Source organism: Phocoena phocoena, chromosome 14, assembly GCF_963924675.1.
Source record: "Phocoena phocoena chromosome 14, mPhoPho1.1, whole genome shotgun sequence".
NCBI lineage: Eukaryota > Metazoa > Chordata > Mammalia > Artiodactyla > Phocoenidae > Phocoena > Phocoena phocoena.
The window spans coordinates 71,740,048-71,765,139 of NC_089232.1; the positions used below are offsets into that span (position 1 = coordinate 71,740,048).

The window sequence follows — 25,092 nt, forward strand, 5'->3', positions numbered from 1 at the left end:
TGTGATTTATTGAGAAAAATGACACTGTGAAAGTACCAGAAGAAAACTCAGGAGAATTTTGTTTCTAATCTCAGAGTAGGGAAAGTCTAACTATGGAAGAAAAGAATCCACTATATAAAATCTTTTTTTTACATTCTGCGTGGCAACAGTATGGTAGGCAAAACCAAAAGATGATACCCTTTGAAGAAAAATCATTTCATTTCATTTCATAGAGATAGTCTAATTTTTAAGTAAATATAGCTCCTAGAAATCAGTAAGCAGAAGACCAATGATCCAATAGAAAAATTGGCAAAGGATACGAACAGAACTTGTGTAGAAAAGGCAATATTAATGGCTCTTTTAAGATATGAAAAATGCTCATCTTCCTTGATAATAGAAATAAAAATTAGAATGAAAATGAGGTAACATCCTTTATCTTAAAACGTTAGTCAAGAACAAGAAGTTTGATAATAAATTGTTGGTGAGCAGTCTTAAATATTTCTGGTGAGAAGTGTAAATTGATACATCAATGGAAGGTAATTTGCAAGTATCTAAATTAGGAATGACACATGCCTTTTGAACCATAAGTTCTACTTTTATAATTTTTTATATTGATATGTTTATATTCATGTGAAATGTTAAATGTACACAGATGTTTGTTCAAGCATTATTGATAATAGGAAAAGATTGAAAACAGCTTAAATGTCCATGAGTAGGGGACTCGTTTAATTATGGCACATCCATATAGTGTGGCATTTTGTAGCTGTTAAAAAAGTATGAAGCAGATCTTTATGTACTTACATGTAAGCTAATTAAAATATATCAATAACATAAAATAGGCTGTGTTATACAATAAAAGCAATATGTATAGTGTGTTTAAATGTGTTTAAAAATACATGTTTGTTTATGTGTATAAATGACATGTATGGAAGAATAAACAAACTGAAAACAGTAGTTGTCTACTGGGTGGAGACCTTGTGGTTAGAGTCTGGGGTGATAAGGAGCTTTCCTTTTTCCTGTATAATCTTTCTTACCTGCTGCATGTTGTACCATTTGCTTATATTACCTATTAAGAAAATACAGTAATTAAATTAAAAATGAAAACTAATACAATAAATAATGTTTGTTTTTTTTTTATACTAGGCATATTTGATGAGACCTTCTATAATATTTTTTGATGAAATAGATGGATTAGCTCCAGTTCGCTCTAGCAGGCAAGATCAGATCCACAGGTAATTTTTCCTAATCTGATTACGTTGAATTCTTTTCATTTGTTGACATAGTATTTAGATTTAGCCCTTGGATAAGTGCTATGAGGCTTATAAGATGTGACCTCTGTCCTTGAGGAAGACTTCTTTCATTAGCACAGGGGTCAGCAAACCAGGACCCATGAGCCAAATCTTCTCCCTGTTTTTGTAAATGAAGTTTCATTGGAACACAGCCATATTCATTGCTTTTTGTGTTATATATATCTCCTTTTGCACTACAAGAGCAGAGATGAGGGAGGGGTTGTGAGAGGAAGATCATATGACTTGCAAAGGCTTAACACATTTACTTTCTGGCCCTTTACAGAAAAAGATGCCCAATGCTGATTTAGCGTGATGTTTTTGAAATTTATCCATGTCACATACACTAATATTTTGTTCTTGTTAATTTCTGAGTAGTAGTCCTTGGGCAATGTGTGTGTCTCTGTGTGTATGTCTGTATGTGTACCACAATTTGTTTAATTCCTCTGATAGAGATTTGGTTTGCTTCTATATTTGGCTATTATGATAATGCTGCTGTGAACATTTGCATACACATTTTCATGGGACCATATGTTTTCATTTCTGTTGGGTAAATACCTTAGAGAGAAATGGCTGAATCCTGTGGTAAATGTTTGTTTAAATTGATACTACTTTCCGAAGTGGTTTACCATTTTATGTTTTTAACTGTAATGTATCAGGATTTGGGATGCTTCTCATTCTTGCCAGCATTTCGTATTTTTACTCTCTAACTGTTGCTATTCTAATGAGTGGGTAGTAGTGGATTTATTTTCATTTTTCTGATGACTAATAATATTGAGCATCTTTGCATGCACTTATTGCTCATTTACATATTTTCTTTTGTGAAATGTCTGTTATATTATTTTACCCTTTAAAAATAAAGAAATCATATTGTATGTCTCATTGTAGTGTAAGATTTTTTTTATGTGCTCTTAAAACAAGCCCTTTGTGAGATCTATGTTTTGAAAAGTTTTCTACTAGTCTGGCTTGCCTTTTTCTTAAATATGACTTTTTGAAAATCAAAAAGTTTTAGTCTTGATGAAGCCCATTATGTAAATTTTTTTGGTATGTATTTGTGTGTCTTGAGAATAATTTCCTAAACCAATTTGTCAACTATTCTATATTTTCTTCTAAAATATTAGTAGTGTTAGCCCTTAAATTTTGGTCAGTGATTCATTTTAAAGTTAACATTCATATGTCAGCATAAGGTAAGGGTTTGTGTTAATTTTTATAGCTAGTGCAAGGTATGGACTGAAGTTTACTTTTTCCATATTTTTTTTCCCAATTGTTCCAGGACCATTTATTGAAAAGGTTACCTTGTCTCCATTGAATTACTTGGCATCTTTGTCAGAAATTGACCATTAAGTTGTCTATTCCTAGACTTGTTAGTTGGTTCCATTGATCTTTAGGTTTATCCTTATATCATTGACTTAATTACTTGAGAAATTTATACAGTCTTATTAGTATAAGTCCCCAACCTTGTTCTTTGTAATTTAAAAAAAATCTTTTTTAAAGAGCAGTTTTAGGTTTACAGCATAATTGAGAGGAAGGTACAGAGATTATTGCATTTACTCTGTGCCCACACTGATGCACAGCCTCCCTCATTATCAACATCTTTCATCAGACAGGGTACATTTGTTACAATTGAGGAACCTACATTGACACATGATAATCACACAAAGTGTGTAGTCACTCTGGGTGTTTTGCATTTTGTGAGTTTGGACAAATGTATAATAACATGCATATGTCATTATAGTATCACGCAGAGTATTTTCATTGTCCTAAAAATCCTCTGTGCTCTACCAACTCATCCCTCCTTTCCCTCCCCACCCCACCCCCTCAGTCCCTGGCACTAATGATTTTTTACTATCTACCCTCGCCCTTTCCGTAATGCTATGTAGTTGTAATCATCCAGCATGTAATCTTTCAGGTTAGCTTCTTTCATTTAGCAATATGCATTTAGCAATATGCATTGTGACTTTTCTTGGCTTTTTGTTTGTTTGTTTGTTTCTTCTGTTTGCTTTAGGTTTAGTTTTCTCTTTTTCTAAATTATTCAGATGGAATTTTAGACTTTGATTGAAAGTTTTTTTCTTTTCTAATATAGGCATTGAAAGCTATAAATTTCTTTTTAAGCACTGCTTTAGCTGCATCCCAGTTTTTGACCTCTTACATAATCAGTGTCCTACAGTTCAAAATAATTTCCAATTCCTCTTGTCATTTCTTCTTTGACACAATGAATATTTAGAAGTGTGTTGTTTAGTTTACAAGTTGTGTTTTTTATCTTATTGTTTCTAATTTAATTTTTTAATTGAGGTATAATTAACATAAAACACTGTATTAGTTTCTCTAATTTAATTTTGTGGTCAGAAACAATAACTCTTAAAGTCATTTTAAATTCACTGCAGTTTTCTTTATGTCCCAGGTATTGTCTGTGTTGTGAATTTGTATTCTGCTGTTTGTGGTATAATATTCTCTATATATATCAAGTAAGACAGGGTTATAATAATGTTATGCAGGACGTTTTGTGTTTTTACTGATTTTTTTTTTGTCTAGTTATTTTATGAACATTAGAGAGATGTGGTAAAATTTCCAACTATAATTGTAGAATTGTCTCTTTAATTCTGCCAGTTTTTGTTTCATTTATTTTGAAGTTTTGTTTTGGGTGCAAACACATTTATTATTTTGGATGTCTTTATTTTGAAGTTGCCTTCTTATTATGAAATGCCCCTCTTTATCTTTGTTAATACTTTTTGTTTTGAAATCTATTTTCATTAGAATCTAATGAAATGATTATCTCATGATTAGATAATGATTAAGCTAATCTAGACTTCTGATGTTTTTTGCTTGGTAAATATTTTTTCCATTAACTTACTACCTACCTTTCAGTGTCTTAATATTTAGAGTATTACTTTTGTGGATAATACATAGTTGGGTCTTGTTTTCCTAACTGGACAATCTCTTCATTTTAATTTGAAAGTTTAATCCATTAATGTTTATGTAATCATTGACACAAATGAATTGGAGAATACCATTTCGTGTTTGTTTTCTATTTATGTGTGTTTTCTTTTTCATTTCTTGCTTTTCTAAAGAGAATATTTGGAGATATTTTAGAATCTTTTTTTTTTACTACTGATTTTTTAAAAAATTAATTTATTTTTATTTTTGGCTGCGTTGGGTCTTCGTTGCTGCGCGCAGGCTTTCTCTAGTTAGGGCGAGGGGGGCTACTCTTCATTGCAGTGCACGGGCTTCTCGTTGCAGTGGCTTCTCTTGTTGCAGAGGACGGGCTCTAGGCGTGCGGTCTTCAGTAGTTGTGGCTTGCGGGCTCTAGAGCGCAGGCTCAGTAGTTGTGGTGCATGGGCTTAGCTGCTCCATGGCATGTGGGATCTTCCCAGACCAGGGATCGAACCTGTGTTCCCTGCATTGGCAGGCAGATTCTTATCCACTGCACCACCAGGGAAGCCCTACTACTGATTTTTTTTTTCTTTTGCGGTATGCGGGCCTCTCACTGTTGTGGCCTCTCCCGTTGTGGAGCACAGGCTCCGGACATGCAGGCTCAGCGGCCATGGCTCATGGGCCCAGCCGCTCCGCAGCATGTGGGATCTTCCCAGACCGGGGCACAAACCCGTGTCCCCTGCATCGGCAGGCGGACTCTCAACCACTGTGCCACCAGGGAAGCCTCCTACTACTGATTTTTTTAAAGCTCTTTTATTGAGGTATAATTGATACAGAATACTATATATACTCATTGATATACTTAAAGAGTACACTTGGTAATTTTAACATGTATTTACTTGTGAAACTGTAACTATCAATACATATAAGGATACATATAAGAGAGGTTCCAAATGGTGGGAAAAAGGGATGCAAAAGCTTAGTCACAAATATTCACAGCAGTGTTATTCATAATAGTCATAACATGGAAATAACCCAAATGTCCATTAGCTGATGAATGGTTAAATAAAATGTGGTATATCCACATGGTAGAATATCATTCAGCCTCAAAAAGGAATGACATTCTGACACATGCTACATGTGTTTATCTTATACATGTAACATTGGTGAACCTCACATACGTTACGCTAGTTGAAACAAAGCCAGACACAAAAGATCACATATTGTACTGTTTCATTTATGTAGAATGTCCAAAATAGTCAAATTCATAAAATGGTATAAAAGTGTATCAAGTAAATACTAACAGAAAGCTACTATTGCTATATTAGACAAAAGAGACTAAGACAGAAAGCATTATTATACATAAAAAGAGGATCAATTTACAATGATAAAATCTTCAATTTATTAAAAGATGTAATAGTTTAAAATTTATAATTCCCTAATTACTACATTTCAAACTGTATAAAACAAAAATTGACAGAACTGCAAAGAGTCAAATTGATAATCATTGTGAGAGATATCATGTACCTCTCAGTAATTAATAGACCAAATGAGCATAAAATAAATTCTCTACAGATTATTTGAACAACTATATTATATTAATCTGATCTTGTGGGCATACTTATCTAAGGCAATTATAGAATGAACACTGTTTTCAAACAAACACAGCATTTATAAAAATTGACCATATATTGTGCCTTAAATCACAACTAATTTCCAAAGTTTAGTAATATACAAAATATAAGAAACAAATGACAAAAAGATAAGTAGAGAATTTTATGTTTTTTATCAAGAACTATTGTCCTAACTCTAAGTAATCTATGGTATTAGTAAAATAAAAAATTATAGCTAACTCTATATGAACTGCAAACAGAGATATGCAGAAATCAGGAAAGTAGAAAGTCACTTCTTTGAAAAAAATAAATTGACCAACTTGTTGCACAATTGGCCATGATAAAAAAAGACAGTGATAAAGCAATATTTAGGAATACAAAATATGATGTTATTTTAGATTCTGTAAACATTAAAGGTTAAGAGGATGAAGGCCTAAGCTTAAGAGGTAAAAGTATAAAACTTTTAGGAAAAAACCTGTGGGAACATCTTCATGACCTGTATGAATGTTCACAGCTTTTTTGGTAATAGCCAAAAACTGGAAACAGTCTAAATGTCCATCAACATGTGAATCAACAAAGTGGGATCCATCCATAAAATGGAATATTGCTTAGCAATGAAAAGGAATAAACTATTGTTAAACCAACAGTGTGAATTTCAAAATAATCATGCTGAGGGAAAGAATCCAGAAAAAAAGAGTATTTACTGTGTAATCCCATGTATATAAAATTTTAGGTAATGCAAGCTAATCTATAGTGACAGAACTCAGATCAGTGGTTGCCAGGGGATTGGGTCAAAGAAGAGCAGTGGGGAATGGATTTTGAAGGGCATGAAGAAGAGCATGATGGATATTACTTTTTTTCATTATGGTGATAGTTTCACATACTTCAAAACTTAGCAATTTGTATACTTTAAAATTTTCAGTGTATTGTATGTCAGTTATCTGCAGAAGACTTAAACCTGTTTAGAGTGATATGAGAAAGTTAAATGGAACTTAGTTTTACTTGTGAACATGGATATAAAAATCCATTTTTTTAGTCTTTAAGACTGATAAAAGTTAGTGTAAGCAGTAATTTTTGCAACTTTTTCTTTCTTCCCTTTTTAAAATTTTGTCTGAAAATTTTGTTACAGCTCTATAGTATCAACCCTCCTTGCTCTTATGGATGGATTAGACAATAGGGGCGAAATTGTTGTTATTGGTGCTACAAATAGACTTGATTCTATAGATCCTGCTCTCAGGAGACCTGGTCGTTTTGACAGAGAATTTCTTTTCAACCTTCCTGATCAAAAGGTAAGAGTCTTTGATATATTAAGATTTATTTGTGACTCAATTATGAAATATATATACATGTATACATATACTTTGAAAGTGGTATTTTATGAGTTGTCATTTTCAAAATTTTGTGCTTGTTGGATATCTTAGTTACTCCTTAAAAAATTCTTGTCATTATTGAATAATTTAATCTTTTTTGTTAACAATTATCAGAAAGTTTATGATTTTTAGGAAGTAAGGGTATGATTTTTAGGTTACTATAGATGCTTACTTACTCTTTTCTTTAGTTCTCCACATTGTATTAATTATCTTGTATGACAGGTTATATGTCTCTTGTTCACCAAAGTAGCTTTGTTCCCGTAAAAATAACGTTTTTAGAGTAATGGTGGCTTTATGAATAAGAGCCCAATATGCAAATTCTCATAGAAATGGTTGTAACATCTTAATTAAAAGCAGCAAATGCCATTCATTATAGTGTAGTTTTAAAAAGAACATAATAAAAAAAATAAGAACATAATTAAAACAGTGCAATGTGTAGTCATTGACTATGTAAAATGTTATTTAATATGTTATACAAAGTTCTCTTTTCCTGTTTTTACTTGGCAATATTTTGGTTAGTCTTTGACCAGTTTAATCAATGACTGTCATCTTCACTGCACATTTATATTTGAGAGGGAGGGACATATTCAGAGAAGATTCTGTATTTGACAATGCTTTGCGTGTATTAAATATATCAAGCCTAATTAGAACCTTTATAACACATACCTATATAAATATAACCAAAAGAGAGCAGAGAAGCTACTATATATGAATATATATATTTATACACATACACACACACGCACACACGAGCACTTGCTGTTATATGGCTTTGATTTTGGATCTCTGTAAAATGCCTTGTTTATGTACATAGATGTGAGAAGCTTAGTGATTAGTACAGTACAGTAGCTCTAGGGAAATGAAGGCAATGGCTCTGCTGTATAGAGCAGTCTGTGTAGAGCAGTCTCTACCTCAGTTCGACAGTCTGAACAGCCACTATATCTGTCTCAGTTTTGGATTGACGATCCAACTTATAGGCTTTTTTTTTTGGCACCAAGTTTATTTAGCTTTGTCAGGATGGGAAATATAGTGTATATAGCATCATTTTTGTTACCCGAGTGAGCCTCTAGGGCTGTACCAGTGCATAGAGGTACACTTAGTTATAGGAGACAAGACTGAAGTAGTCTACTTCAGCATGGGGAAGCATCAGCTATCTCATTTGGAACATCTTACAACAGTTCAAGCACATCTTTTAGGCTTTACCAGTTGACGGGGAATGTGCTTATTAGCTCTAAGAGACACAGCCAGTGTTCATTTCGGCGCAGGAAAGCCATTACCTTGATTTTCCAATTATCTTCTCTAGTGTCCTAGTCATGTAGGCCTCAAAGTCCATATGCCAACCATAGTCCTCACAATTCAGGTATAGTCCACACAAATCAGAGATTTAACAGTAAACGAGGTCTGGAACAGTACTATCCAGTTGAATTTTCTGTGATGATGGAAATGTTCTGTGGCTTACTATATTGTATAAGTATGGATCTTGAACATAGTTTTCCATGTTAATTTTAACTTTCGAAGTTTCAAGAAAACAGTGCTTAAGACCTAAACCTAAGATCATTTTTCTTGGCCTGGGTCTGTGGGAAAAACCTAGACTGGCTGTTCACCTTTTTTTCCTTAGGTAATATTTAAGGTCATGAGACTAGATGATACAATTCCTCTGTCTTAAGAAGCAGTCAGTAAGGTAAGAGGAAAACTAGGAGAGTGGGATTCTGGAAGCCAAGTGAAGAAACTATATCAATGGGGAAGGTATAATTAACTGTGTCGGATGTTGCTAAATTAAATCACATGACAGAAGATTGGCGATTGTATTTAGCATTATGTAGGTCATTGGTGAAACCTGATGGGAACAATTTCAATTAGTGGTGGGTGCAAAAAACTTGACTCGAATATGGTTAGTTTAAGAGAATGGGAGGGGAGGAATTGGAGACAGTGAATGGAGATAAATTTTTCAAAGTGTTTTGCTGTAATAAGAAGCAAAGGATTGAGGTGAGATGTTGAGCAAATTGGGGACAAGAGAAGGTGTTTTGTTATTTTTAAGATGGGAGAAATATCCCGTAGGGAAGGAAGTTTTGGTGATGAGATTGAGAAAGGAGAATTATCTTCTTGCCTTGATAGGCGAGAAGGGGGATTGGATTTAATATATGAGTGATGAGAATGACTTTATTTTTAATTAAAAAAATTTTTATTTATTTATTTGTCTGTGCTGGGTCTTAGTTGCAGCATGTGGGATCTAGTTCCCTGACCAGGGATCAAACCTGGGCTCCCTGCCCTGGGAGCGTGGAGCCTTAGACACTGGACCACCAGGGAAGTCCCGAGAATGACTATAGATAGGAATTTGATAGTTCATCTGTCATAATAGGGAGAAGACAGAATATTGCGGGTACACACGATAACAGGTGGACAGAGTTGGTATGGGGTACCTTTGGAAGTTTTCTTCTGATTGCTTCAGTTTTCTCAGTGGATTAGGAAGCAAGTTCTGAACGAGAGGCTGAGCATGAAGACAGAGAAGCTATGAACTAGTCTGCTGGAAGATAGCCTCATCCTCATGTATAGAATAGAGAAGGGTTAAGGGCAGTCATAAGGCTCCATTTGGTCGTTAATTTAAATTGATACCAGTCAGTGTCTAATATTAGCATGCAGTTTGGGAAGTGGAATATCATGACTCTTGCTATTTGAGCAAGTGAATGTAAAAAACAAACAACAAAAAAAGTAAGTCTTGGTGCCAAATTTTAATAATTTTGTTAACTCTTTGTTACCATAAAATAGCATGTACCTTCTTTATGCAGTAATGCTTAATTTCTTTTGTTTATCATCATCAACAGTATGATTATTGTTATAAATGTTATGTGCATATTCATGAATCCTAAAGAATGAGTGACCTGAGTTTGCCTTTGACTCTTAATAATAGAGGAAGCTACTTTCTATTAGGAGAAACCATATGATTTACTATTCTGTATGCCATATAGAGTAAATTGTAATGAAACATTTCTTGATTTAAATAATTTCTTCTATTTCTTGTTTTTATGATAAAGAAAGGAGACTCTTTATATAGAAAAAGAGAAAGGCACTTAAATGTCTCAGAGACCTGACAATAACTTTTGACTTTAGGTAATTAATTTCATTTCCTCTAAATCTGTACTTATTTTGTAAAATGAAGGGATACAGATAGATTTTTCTTTTTTTCTTTTTTTTTTTTTGCGGCATGTGGGATCTTCCCGGACCAGGGCACGAACCCGCGTCCCCTGCATTGGCAGGCGGACTCCCAACCACTGCGCCACCAGGGGAGCCCCGATAGATCTTTTTTGAGATATATTCCAGCTTAGATTTTTTTTTTTGACGTGTTTCTGATTCTCTAAGGGTCTTGAATGAGTGGCGCCCCTTCTGCTAATGAAGTCTATATAGATTCTTAATGTCATCTTCTAGACTATATAAGCTCTCAGAATTATATTTTTTGGGGGCCTTGATTTTATATTCTTTTAGTATCTGTTCAGGCAGATATTTCAAGTTGAAAGAAAATATTTCTTACATCATTGATTTATTTTTGGTAGTTGAACACCTAACTTAGAACTTGGAATTGAAGCAATAGCTATTGATTCCAGATTTTGTCAACTTTTTGAGCAAAGTTTATCTTGAAAACTTACAAGTTCTTTTTGTTTTTGTGCTAGACCCCAGATTCCTCACCAAGGCAATAATATTATCATCTTGGTTATAATTTGCTTTTTCATAGTCTCAAGAAACTCAAGTAGCAGTGTTGAGGAAACAAGTATACTCAATTTTTTTTTTTTTTTTTTGCGGTACGCGGGCCTCTCGCTGCTGTGGCCTCTCCCGTTGCGGAGCACAGGCTCTGGACACGCAGGCTCAGCGGCCATGGCTCACGGGCCCAGCCGCTCCGCGGCATGTGGGATTCTCCCGGACCGGGGCACGAACCCGTGTCCCCTGTATCGGCAGGTGGACTCTCAACCACTGTGCCACCAGGGAAGCCCAAGTATACTCAATTTTAGAAAGCATTGTCTTTCCCCTGAAAGAAGGCAAATGTGAAAAAAAAATTCTGATGTGACTTTTCAGGTGATTATGGACTCATACTTCAGTGTTTATTTTTTACTGTGGGAGAAAAAGAAATTTCATTTAATTTGGAACCAAGATGTTAAAATTTTGATTGTGCTATACATACACAGTTAGATTTAAGGTAAAGAATGCTCTTTTGAAAGAAAAAAATCAAGGTAAAATTGTTTAAACCTTTGTTTTACAGTGAATTCAATTAATATTTATGGAGATTACCTTGTTATATATTAAATGTGAAAGCATTAACTAACCTACAAGATGATGTTTATTATATTTATTTACTTAATAGAAAACTTCTTCAACTTAAAACTTTAATGATACTTTATGCATATTAGAACCAAAAGGCCTGTGAAATCTAAATATAAGGTTTGTTTAAAAGATGATTATTATAACACATTAAAGTTTTTTTGTTCACATGTTTTCAAATGGTTAAGATGACTTGGAGGAAAGTGAAATTTAGTTTTGAGTTCTAGTCCTATATCAGTCATGTAGTCATATGTGCTGCTAGTCAAGTTCCTTTACCTCTCAGGATGTTAAGTATCTTAGTTTGTGAAACAAAGATCTCTGCTGCATAGCTCACAGGGTTATTATGGGAATCAGAGTTGATGCGGATGCCAAGCTGTTTATGTTTCTTTTAAAATAAACAGTTGCTTTTCTGGGATATGGTTAGTTGATAAATTTGTTCCATCTAATACATTTTGGGGTTGAAGATATTTTATTTATTTGTACTTTTTTCCTTAGGCAAGATTTTATTTATCTGTGCTTTTCTTCTTAGGCAAGAAAACACATTTTACAGATCCATACCAGGGACTGGAATCCAAAATTGTCAGATGCTTTTTTAGGTGAATTGGCTGAAACATGTGTTGGTAAGTGCTACTGTTTGAATTTTTTGATTGTCATTGTTTGTTCTGATCAGCCTCCCTTTCCCCTTATGTTTGGAATGTGAATGAGTATAGTTGTGTTTTTGTGCAATAGATGGCTTTGCCTTTAAATGTAAACATTTCACTTGAAGTTTGAACACTTCTAAATTAGAATTTTAGCTGCCATTAGGTGTTTTGATTATCAAAGCTCAGTGGTCATATGCCTTTCATTGAGTGCTGGATTTCCAGTATTACTACAGTGTCTCCTTTTAGGAATTGTTCCCTTTGAGAAATTTTACTAAGGAAAATAAGCTTAAACGAGAGGTGAAGGTCCAGGGATAGGGCAGGACTGTAGTCTTTTACTTCACAGATTACATGATGGACTCATCCTCATGCTGGTGGTTTAGAAAGAAGTTGAGTGAGAGGAGTCTTCAAAGAAAATACTTAATGACATCTGCTAGTATTTCCCCAAATGTAAAACTCTTCAAGTTAATAAGTTATTCACAAAGTAGAAGATCTCCTACAGAGTGAACGAACACTACTGTCCTAAAAGGATATGGTGAGAGTGTTTTATGTACATACATGATCATACATAGGAGACGGAATTCAGAGGTTTTAGAATTTAGGGTTTTGGCTCTAATTAGGTCTGAAATAAAAATGAATGTGGTATTAAGCAACTGAATATACACACAGGTATTTTTCCTTCATTCTTTTTCTGTCTTTTGTCTGTTTTCCTCTCATTCTCTCAAAAATATAAATTAAAAAATCTCTCCATGAACTTTTTTTAAGCATTATGAAGAAGTCCCCCTAATAAGTCCACTAACAGTCAGCAGTCTCCTTGGGAAAATTTTAAAGTTACCAAAACCAAAAAGAACAACTTAGTTAAAAAATCATTGTGGTCCACCATCAAATAATTAAAACTTAAATAGAACATTAGTCCATTCAGTTAGCTACATCCGAATTATCCTCTTCATCCACAGGGACCTCCATCTCCGAAGCAGCATACCTCAGCTTTTGAACCACAAAGACCTCGACATCTTCTGGTGAGGAGAAAACGTAAATCTCTCCAGCACTACTCCAGTTTAAGCTTTGCCTGGTATAAGAGAGCATGCGCCAAACCCATTTCGTGTAAATTTGGCTTGACCTTTGCAAAGCCTTGTGCTGCTTTATGGGAGAGGGTGGTATTTGGTACAAAATCCAGTCTTTGCCCTTTTTGAAATTTGACCCCTTTTATTTCCTGTTACTTTTATGATATTATTGTGTTGCAGTATAGATCAGAATGGGAAATATTTGTAGATTCATCTGTGAATTTGTCACAGAATGATCCTTAACTGAAATAAGCAGAAGTCTTCAAATAATTTTGGAAATTCCCTAAGAGTAATTTTAAAATTACTTTTTTTATCCTATCTACCATCTGAAATATTATATACTCTAATTCTTCATCTTAAATATTAGACTCTCAGTTTCCTTTTTCATTTCGAAAGGCCACTCCTTCTCATTTTACCAAGTTATTTATTTTAGCTTTTAGTCAGTTTCTTAAGTTAAAAAAATTTTAAGACATACTTTTTTATAGGACTGAAAAAGTTCTCTTGCCTTTTTTGGGGGTGGCGTTGCTGGTTTAGAATCTGCTTATATATACTCTATTTTCTTCCTGGAGAGTGACATAAAAATCCATTATAAATAACTGACTTCTGATTTTGATTATGACATTTATTTCATTTAAGTTCACTTTAAAAAAAAAGAAAAAAGCAAATACAGGTCTTTAAACTGGAACGGAATAGCAATAAATTTTTAATTCATTATGAGCTTAGCACTTAGGTATCCCAAAGATGTTTTAACATGTATGGGTTCAGCTGAATGAAATTTATGCCTAACAAAAGAGTATGCAGTCTTAATGAACGACTGCAAAGATAGTTGACCTCTTGTTAGAGGTTATGGATTTGGTAACTTTTACCTTGAAATGAATTCCCAAGTACTTGGAGGTTTGCATGCATAATAGGTGTGATTTTTAGTAGTCTTCAAATAATTTGGTATCCAGAACATGTGCACAAATAGTAGGAGCTTAAGGTTAATGAAGAACTTTAATCTAATCATATTTCTCTATTCATTTTCACTAAGAGGGCCAAAACAATGAAAGGGTATCTTTCAATGTGGCATCTTAGCTTGTGGACCTTCATTGTTTGGTATTTTACTTAAAAAGTAACTTCATAAAATTTTATTACCTTTCTCTAATTTATAACCTCTTTGAATAGCTTGTATTTTCATTCTTTCAGACAAATTTCCATCTTAATAGTAGTATTCAGGAATGTGTTTTCTTTGGTATCTAGCTATGTATGTTCATCAGACTATTAGAGTTGTAATGGTAGAACTAGTATAGTTATGGAATTCTTATGGAAGGGATATTGATATTTAACATCAACTTTTAACTCTCAAAAGGCTGTATTTCAGTATTTCTCGAATAGTCATATCGTCTATTTTTCTAAACCAGGACCCTTTTGAGAGTGAAAAAATACGCTGTTAATTATGACAAGGCAAATGGCCAAAACCAGGACATGTGGTCACCCTTAATATATCCTGTTTAGCCACGGTTTGGATGTACCTTTAATTCTGTTTTAGAGTCTAGTAAGGAAAGTGTATTATTAATTCAGTAGTTCTCAATTTTTTTGTATATCAGTATCACTTGTAAAGTTTTCTCAAAATACACATTTATGTTATGATATTAAACCACCACTTAGTGATTCTGATTCACTAAGTTTGTCGGGAATCTATTTTTGACTCATTTTCATTGTTTATTCAGATGACTAGTCAAGGTTGACAACCACAGATATAAACTAGTAATTCTCATTCACAAACAAATGTAAAGAAGATAAATCCTATCATTTATAGTCTGTTGGTTATGATAATCCATGAGAACATTTACTTCTTTATTTTTTTTCAAGGATTAGTTTATAACTAATGATGAAATTCAAACTTTCAAGCAAAAATTAGGATTTTTTTAAAAACAGAAAAGGGATTATAAGCTACACAGCAGTTCTCAAAGGGCATTCTATGACTTATATTTGTCATTGTGAGCTGACAGCTTGCCAGCACTTAAAAGACTTTAGCGATGAGATTGGTGATGATATTATATTAACAAATGTGATTTTTTGATATTGTTAATAAAATGTGTCAATATACAAAACATCTATTTAATTCAGTGAAGAAAATTTACTTCTTTAAGTGGAATCTATTATTGTTGATAAGCTTTAAAATTATCTTTAATAAATTAAGAAAAAATGAACAAACATTGCTATTTATATTATGTCAAACATAAATGTTATGGGCAACATTTACTACATAAAATACCTTTTAGTGGCTTTTTTCTGTTCTGCATTGTTTTTGAACGTTTGCTCTTTTTTAATTAGGTTTTTGCACTTAAAAATAGGGTCATATAGTATGTTCACTAAGTATATATACTTTTAAAGAAGAAAAAGAAATGTGGTTTATATTTTTTTGAAGACAGTAGTTTATTCTTTACTTCCTCTGAAATGGATTATTTAGTTAACTGTTTATAACTGAGCTGGTATTCTACAGTTATTTTGTTGAACTAATGTAACAGATGTGTATGGAACAGGAAAAGATACTTTTTGTCAGGTTCATTCATTGAGAAATAGAAAATAAAATGAGAGACGTGGTAAACTTGGTTATTCTGAAGAATTATTTGGGAGATTGGTTGCTGTCATGGGGCAGTGTTAATGCTTAATCTGCTTATAGTTTTCTGAATTAAATTCTCATAGGTCATATTAAGTTTTCCCCTACCTCTGAATAAATGTTTATGAATATAGTACTTAATAGTTTTCATTGAAATTTTTAGTTACAGTGAGTAAGTTGGTTTAATAGTAAAAGAATTTAGATTTCTTAGAAAAAGAAAAGCCTAATAGGTATGGTTCATCCCCCTCTTTTTTGTAATACATGGTAACCTAATAGTTTTACGTTTCCAAACTATAACCTTGGAGTTACTCTTTTCTTTTTTCATTGATTCTTTCACTCAAGAAATACTTTTTGGATATCTACTGAATGCCAGGCCATGCATCATTCTTGGTAGTTGAGATACATTTAGCGAACAAAACAAACAAATACCCCTATTCTTACAGAGGTCACATTCTAGTTGGGGAAGGCAGACAGTAAACATAATAGGTAAATGATAAGATTGTAAGTGCTATGGAAAAAGGAGAGCAGGGTGAGGAGTTTTCTGTTATGTGTAGGACTTGTTTAACGTGATCATTTGCCCTACTGAGGAATATAGGGATAGAATTTATTATAGATGTGTGAGTCAGTTTGATTTATATGGTTTTGTTCCTTAATGTTCTTTTTCTGCCAGTTATTCTGGTACTATTTCTTCTCTGCTCGTAGTTTTCCTATCTAATCACCATTTTAATTTCAGTATTTAAGTGTTCTACAAGGTCATTGTGAGATATAAAGAGATAAATAAACCTGATACCACTCTTTGAAGAGCTTAGGGACTAATGTTCTGTAATTAGTTCGGGTGGTTCCCGCTGCGGGCATAACTGATAAAGGTGGCCAAATGCAGGTTTAATTGTCGATATAAAAAAACACCATGACTAGTTTGAGGTTTTCTTCCCATTTGTGGTAAAAACGTAAGAGTTCATATGTTTTTCTATGTATTTGTTGCTCAAATGAATGAAATGATTTCAGAGCACTGGTGGCTTGATCTGTTGTTTAACTACATGATCAGTTAAATATGGGTAATGGATGATACCTCATATCTTTGTAGCCCTTTGAACTAGATTATCAATCATTTTAAACTAAATATATATATATAAAGGAAGATAATGTAGAAATTTAATGGATTCTCATTCCCTGTAATACCTTTGGAACTATCAGAGATGATCATAACTTTAAAGTATAGTTTTGGGGGTAATAAGATATTAACCTGCTTGTGGGTTACACTCAGAGTTAGTAGTAGAATAGCTCTGATTTTGAAGTTTCCGCTTATGTATACTACTTTGTACTGCTCCATTGTATGTGTTTGGAAATTAGTAATATTAGAAAAATTTATAGAAAACTAATGTCATGAGGACTAAACTAATAATTGGAAATATTGATGAAAGATTGATATAAAACTATTTTTTTTAAACCTTCCCTGAAGAAAGATGTACATTATAATTGGTTTTGGCACAAAATATATGACTTGTTTTCTTTTAATATCATTAGTTCATGTGTTTGTTAATTAAAATATTCGAAACATTTTTAGTCTTAATGAGTAAACAGTTTTATTAGGTGACTTTAAATGGTCATTTTTCATTTTGCTAGTGAAATTGCACATGATTGATTTAGTATTTTATTTTAGATAAAGATGTGCATATTTGCAAAATAGAGTTGATACTTGGAAAAATGGACTTACCTTTGTTATCCTTTTCCTTTTGTGCATTAGGCTATTGCGGAGCTGATATCAAGGCCCTGTGCACTGAAGCTGCCCTGATTGCCCTGCGGAGGCGTTACCCCCAGATCTATGCTAGCAGTCATAAACTGCAGCTAGATGTTTCCTCAATAGTGCTCAACGCCCAAGATTTTTACCACGCAATGCAGAATATCGTGCCTGCTTCCCAGCGTGCTGTCATGTCTTCGGGACATGCACTATCCCCCATCATAAGACCACTGCTGGAAAGAAGCTTCAACAACATCCTAGCAGTCTTGCAAAAAGTGTTTCCTCATGCTGAAATTAGCCAGAGTGACAAGAAAGAAGGTAGTATAAATTACCTTTTCATATTGTTAAAATGAAACAAGTACAGGCATAAGTAAATAAATTCTGAGTTTTCTTATAAGGTTATTTTTGTGTTACTCTTTTGTATTTGCCATGAATATAGGAAATGTATCCATTTCACTGGCCACTGTTTATTCTAGGCCTAGCATATTGTCTGGCATACAGTAGTTGCCTAGTCAGTGTCCATAAAAAGAATGAATGGATGTTTGTTCTGTTTGTTCACTCTTGGGACATTCTGACTATCTTAATGTAGGAGTGTTACCATCTTTAGAAAAGTTGGCTGTGATAGTATTGGCTTACATTTCTTTTATTATTATAAAGCCCTTACATAAATTGTCATTTGTTAATCCTCATAACAATCCTGGGGGTAGGTACTCTTACTCTATCAAAAATGAAGATGTTCACTTATATAGGGTCACTCAGTAAGTTCTAGGTCTTGCTCAAACTCAGGGAGCCTGACTCCAGAGCCCATGCACTTAACCATGTTGCTATAATGTCCCTCTGGATTCAACTCATCATACTGTTTTATTGGCACAGCACTCTGCAGTGTGCTGCGCTAATGCAGTGTAAATTACTAGTAGGGCAGTAAATTAGAACCTGATGATAGAAGGTCTTGACTTCTGGCCTCAAGATTGTAGTTTGGATTTGAGATAAAAGCAGAAAGCTACTTTTAAAAATGTTACTCATATACAGGAAAGCTCTAGGTTCCTGTGCTAATCAAAGTAAAAGCCCATGAACTTAGAAGAGACAGTAATTTAAAAAAATTACCCTCATTTTCTTTGTTTAACATGTAGTCTACACTGTATAAAAAATTGTCCAATGAATTATGTTAATGGTAAAACTGTTATATATAGTAAAAATCATCGATAGTCAATGAATTTTGCTTGTCATATATGTATTTTTCAGAAACTTTTTTTAGGGTAGATTCTCATGAAATATCACATCGATTACTTGATTTCTTAAATTTGTCAAATGAGGAGGAGAACAAATATTATGTATGAGCCAGCTACTCTGCCATGAATTGTACATTTCTTATCTCTGATTTTCAAAACTGAGGATATGTATCTTTTCCCAATTTTTTTTAATTTTTAAAAGACTATGTCACCTTTAGAAGGTCATAAAAATCTTACCTTCTCTTCTGAGAGATTGTAACTTCTTTACTTGCATTTGAGAATTTTTTTATGGCATTACTATCTGTTTTCTTACCATTTTATCCCCATAAGTATAAAGTATGCTTTAGTTTCATTTTTTTTTGTCACATACCAGTGGAGGAAAGAAACCAAATTTTCTTTGATTATTAATCATTGTTTTTTAGTTATTTAGATATATTATTCTGGATTGTTTTGGTCTTTAATATTTTTCTTAGACAAGTATCCTTTCCTTATATATGAAATTATCAATCACATGGTACTCAATTATTTTCTGATTAACCTTTACAATATTAGTTGTATTAAATACTTGGCTTTTAAAAGCCATTGAAATCTGTGTCTGCCAGAACAATTCAGTATCTCATTTTAGAAAGCATGCCTATTTTTTTTCTTTGTTTTTTTGGGGGAAGGGTATGATTTTTGTCAATCTTAATTTCCTCCCATTTCTCCTACACATGTAGCATTGCTTTTTATTGAATGAATTGACGCTTTTGTTAGGTATGTATGAATTACAGCTATTAATACTTTAGGTTGTAGTCCAGATAAATTTTTAAGTATGGCACTTTCAATAGGAATTTTAGTTCCCGTTAGTCCATCGAACAATAACTTAAGACCCAGTGTTACTTGAATGAGTACATTTTTTAAGATTGGTTTTTTTCCCACTGAATTCCTGAGTCCCTTCTTAACTAAGACTAGATTTTCCTTGAAATATGTGTGTGTGTGCCATGTGAAAAAATAAAGGTCAATTTGTTCCTTGTTGCTTTTGTAAGAACTGGGCCATACTTCAATTACTCTATTAATTAAACCATCTTATTTATATTAAATGTACTGGTTTTGGTCAAAATTAACTTAGAAATTTTTAGTAAGTAGGTGAGTATTTTATGAGAGTGCCATTTCTTTTCCAGAGTTCTTGTAGTCTCCCAAAATGCATCTCATAACACTTAACTAGTCTGTAAAGGTGAAAGAATTACATTGGTTCCATTTATAAATTATTCAGAATACTGTAGTTTGTCAATTTCCTTGGACAGTCTGTGTTATTTGATGGATAACTTATTAGTTTTTGCCACTTGATTTGTAAACCAATTTTTCTTAGCTTTGGTAGGGCACTAATATTAAAGTACTTTTTAAGCCCCATAATCTTTGTGATTTTTTTTTTTAAACAGATATAGAAACTCTGATTTTAGATGATAGTGAAGATGAGAATGCTTTATCAATTTTCGAGACCAGTTGTCACTCAGGATCACCAAAGAAACAGTCATCAGCTGCTGCTGTACATAAACCTTACCTTCATTTTACAATGTAAGCAATTTATATCATTGATTTCAATTTATATTGAAATTTCTATCAATTTAGAGTGATTTTTACTACTTTATAGTTAGAATTACAGTATATTTTTACTTATGGTTGTAACCTGGAGGACTTTGTTTTTCTGTTGTTTGGACACAATTCTGGAAAACTTTACTGTGTCTGTGTTTTTGTGTGGTAATAAATTGGTTTATTGGTCAACTCAAGATATTTTTTCCTAAAATGATTGTGGGATTTTTTTTTTTTTTTAAGTAGGGTAGAAGGAAGGGTTGCCTTCAGAAAGTAAACCCATGTCCCCAATTTTATTGCTTTTTATTTGAACTAAAGTGGACAGAAATGAAATATTTACCATGATCTAGAATATTTTGATTATAATAAGTTTCATATGATAATTTAGGATTCTAAGGGTACGAAAGAGGTTTTGAATTAGAAATTGCTCAGTAACTAAACAAATAACTTTCTTTTTTTTTTTTTTTTTGCGTTACACGGGCCTCTCGTTTGTGGCCTCTCCCGTCGCGGAGCACAGGCTCCGGACGCGCAGGCTCAGCGGCCATGGCTCACGGGCCCAGCCGCTCCGCGGCATGTGGGATCTTCCCGGACCGGGTCACGAACCCATGTCCCCTGCATCGGCAGGCAGACTCTCAACCACTGCGCCACCAGGGAAGCCCAAAACAAATAACTTTCTGATTCTCCAAAACCTCATTCGTTTACACTTTCCTAATTTAGATTTTATGTTTTTTCTATTTACATTTACCTTTGTCTATATTAAAGCAGCTTTTGCTGTGCACTTCAATGGGTAAACAATTTTAGTGCTAATGTAATTTTAAATTAAGAGACTAAATAGTTTTCAAATACTAACAGCATCATCACTTGCATTTACATAATTATCATGATAGTTAAAGAACCATAATGCTCCAGTCAAGTAGGTCTAATAGGACTTCTATTAGAAGACACTGGATTGTGTATACTTTTAAGTAATTTTTCTTTAGAGATATTTTGAACACATTTAAGTCTTTAATCGAAATTTTTCCCATGTAGATTTTGGTGAAATGTTAATTTGATTATTTGCATTGATAACCCTTCCTTGTTTTTTGGTTTTTAAAATGAGACTAAATTACTTTAATTTACTCTTTAACAGCAGGCTCTTCTATTAGAAACTTTTTTCTTCACTCCAGAGCCTTTCTTTTATGCCCTCTGGGAAGTTTTCTTAAACTGTTTCAGTGATTTTACAGATCTGTTTATTAATGGGTAAGAGAAAACCAAATAATCATTTTTTTTTGACTTTCACCTGGCTAGCCTGTGTGCCATGTGTGTGCTGTTTGTTTTGACAATTTTAGTTATTTGAATTGAAATACATAGTAGGAGCTAAGAAACTATCAATTTTTCAATAAGAACATTCTGTTACTGATTGAATGTATATCAGTGGTATGGCTTATTTTGGTTGGCTTAGCCTTTTTCAAGGAATTGGTTTAATTTTAACCTCTTTTACATACGCTTTTCTAGTTCATTGCTTTGACTTTAATAGTGAGACAGCTATATCCTAGAATGAGCTGTTTTTTAAAGATGTTTTGGTAAATTATTTATTTATTCACTCATTCTGCCTTTTTTTTTTTTTTTTAACCCTGTGCGAGGCATTGTACTAGGTGCTCGAAGCATGAATAAGATATAACATAGTTCTTACTCTGGAAGAGTTCTTGTTCTTGGGGGTGACAAACATTGTGATATGGCTAAAGTGTTATGAAAGCAGAACTAAGAAGCTTCCACAGGGAAGTCCAGGAATGCTTCAGAAAAAATGGTGACATTTGCTGTCCTTTTGAGTATGAAGGTATAGGAGTTAGCATTTGTTGCTCATTACAAACTAGACGTGGTAGGTATATAAAGCTGGGGCTTCGTATATAGTAATACGTATAGGCCTCTTAACAGTCATTAGCATTTGTGGTATCATCATTTTATAGATGAGGAAACTGAGATACAAAGAGGTTAAGTAAATTGCCCATGATCATGCTGCTAGTAGGGGGCAGACTTGGTACTGTTTGTTTCCTGGGATCATATTCTTTCCATTGTACTGTGTGGTTCCCAAATTGATTTCTGAGCTTAATAGGTAGATAGGGTTTTTTAGGGTAGGTTGGATGATATGATTTTTCACACTTTCCAAGAAGCATTTACTTTAGAACATAAGCCTTTAATGAGGACTACACATGTATTTTGTTGTTGTTGATTTGGTTTGGTTTGGCTTTTTTGTTCGAGCAACATGTGTTAGCATGCCAGATTAATACATAAAAGATTCTAGACAAGTAGAAAACATGACTTTAATGCTGGTGTCAGTAACACTAGCTTGGGCATTGATGGTGGGTTTCTTTTTCTGGGAATAGTTTCCTAAAACAGTGTTGCAACCTTTTCTTTAGATTTAAGATGAAATAGAAGTCAAGCTATTTAAGGCCTATCAATCTGGTAGAGAACCCTTATGATGGAAGATAAGTTTTCTTTCTTATTGTATATTACCATAAGGGGATTAGAAACAGAACTTTTTAAGGTTTTCCAAATGAAAGTAGCTTTGTTTTTTCTGATTAGAAAGATGATACACTCTGTAGAAAATTCAAATAAAAAAGAAGAGCATAAAGAAGAAAGTAAAAATTAAAGCCCAAGCACCTGAAGGCAATATGTGTTAACATTTTGGTGACCACACTTCCATATTCTCTGTATCCATATAGACAGACCCATATATGACCTTATATAAATTATATTCTCCTGTAAGGTTGTTAATGTAACTTGCTTTTCCCCCCACTATGTTGGGAATGTTATTTCATGTCAGTATATGTTTAATGTCATTCTTTTAAAATAGCTGCATAGTATATTTTTTGGGTGTTTCATAATTATATAACCTTATTGATAAAAATTGAAATTTCCAGTTTTCCTCTTTTATAAACAGTGCTGTGATAGACATCTTTCTAAGTATACATCTTTATAACATTTTCTGATTCAGACCTTAAAGTAGATTTAAAAAACTGATTGTTGTGTCAAAGTGTATATACATTTCAAAACCTGATAGAGATTGTTAAATTACCTTCCAGAAATGTTGTACCAATTTACATTTCATCAGTAATATATGAGAGGGTTATTTTTTCTGTTCCCTTGTCATTTCTGAGCACTGTTCGTCTTTTAAAATCTTTGCCAACTAGATAGATGAAAATAATATCTTCTTATTTATTTGAATCATTTGCACTTTCATATATTCATTCACTCATACAGATATTTTGTCAAAGTGCCCATCATGTGCCAGATGTTGTCCTAGGTAATTGGAATATGTCAGTGAACCAAATATACTAGGATCCCTGCCCTTATTCAGCTTACATTTTAGATGGAGACAGACAATAAAACAATCAGTGTGATAGATAAAATGTTAGAAGATAAGTACTATGGGAAAAAATGTAGAGAACACTAAGAAGTAAGGGAATCTTTGGGAGTGGGATGAATTGCAGAATATCCTTGGATATACATTTTGGCATATATTTGGCATACTTGCCAAATTTAATTTCAGAAAATTATACTTTTTTCCATTCTCACTATTCATGAGAATACCAATTTTCCCATCATCTATTTGCTAATAACGGCATTCTAATATTTATCAATCTAACAGATAAATGATGTTTCTCAATATTTTCATTATTTTTCATCTTTGTTAGTAACTACCAAATCTTTCTCAAGCCTAGATCACTCTTGAGCTTTAAACTTTGTCCAGTTGCCTATCACCCTTTGTTGTCACAGATCTTTCGGTATATGCTGGCTTGTGTCTTTCCTTCTCTTCCCATGAGTCTTACGAGCTACCATCCATTCAGTTATCCCAGCTAGAATTGGACATCATTCTCAACTCTTTCCTCTTTTTTCCCTTCTATATCTAGTAAATGACCAAGTCCTATGGATTTTTCTTACTAAGTAAGTCTAATTCCTTCTACCTCCTCTGACACTGTTCTTGTCTATATTGTTATTAACATCTCATGCCTGGGTTATTATAGCAAACTCCTAACTGGTCACCTTTCCTATTGTTTCGCCTTCTTTCAAAACCCTTTCCCATACTGACATGCTGAGTTAGAGTTGTCATCCAAAGACATGTGTATGCTTATGTCACTTCCCCTGCTTAAGCATCTTAATGCTTCCTCATTGTCTTCAGTGTACATTCCAACTTTTAACGTGGTTTACAGAACCCTTCATAGCCCTTTACAGTCTGATTCTCCTTCCCCCTTCCCCTCCTTTACCCCGGTATCTTTACCCTTACATTACCCTAAAACCTTAAAAGAAGCTGGCTGTAATGAACTATATCCTTTACCCCAAAGGGCCAAGAGGTTTTTTTAGCCTCTGGTCCTTTGTACATCCTGTTTTTATTTCTTGAAATTCATCCTTTCTGCCTTCGATCTGTTGGGTTTGTGCTTTCATAACACTTGTTCAGGAAAGCCATTTATGAGTCTCTGATAGCACCCTGTACTTAAAGAGTGCTGCTTATTAATCACACTGAATTATAGTAATTTACTTCCTTTTTCCAATAAATGCACTGAGTTATGAGCTCTATGATAACAGTGGTATTGTTGGATACCACGGGCCAAGGCATTCAACATAGGAAGCATTCTAAAATTGTTAAATGAATGAACATTTTTTAAGAAGTTATTTATTTCTATTTTCTTTTTGAATTGTCTACATTCTTTGTATAAGAAGGTATTTTTTGTTAAAATACTGTCATATAAGCTCTTTATGCATTAAGAACCAATCCTATTAATGGCAAATTTAATTATTTGTCTCATTTGAGTGTTTGCCATTTGGTTCAGATTGTAATTTTTGAGTA

The 25,092-nt window shown here is 33.4% G+C and overlaps 1 protein-coding gene across 2 annotated transcripts in view; it reads left to right on the top strand.

Annotated features, from left to right (window-relative positions):
* Positions 1-25,092, top strand: part of ATAD2B (ATPase family AAA domain containing 2B) — a 152,926-nt gene that overhangs the window by 55,492 nt on the left and 72,342 nt on the right. For both annotated transcript variants that reach the window (XM_065890897.1, XM_065890898.1), the window contains exons 13-17: positions 1,123-1,211; positions 6,879-7,038; positions 11,957-12,047; positions 17,476-17,787; positions 20,117-20,252. In XM_065890897.1, coding sequence (XP_065746969.1) covers positions 1,123-1,211; positions 6,879-7,038; positions 11,957-12,047; positions 17,476-17,787; positions 20,117-20,252 — 788 coding nt within the window. The remainder of the gene's footprint in view (positions 1-1,122; positions 1,212-6,878; positions 7,039-11,956; positions 12,048-17,475; positions 17,788-20,116; positions 20,253-25,092) is intronic.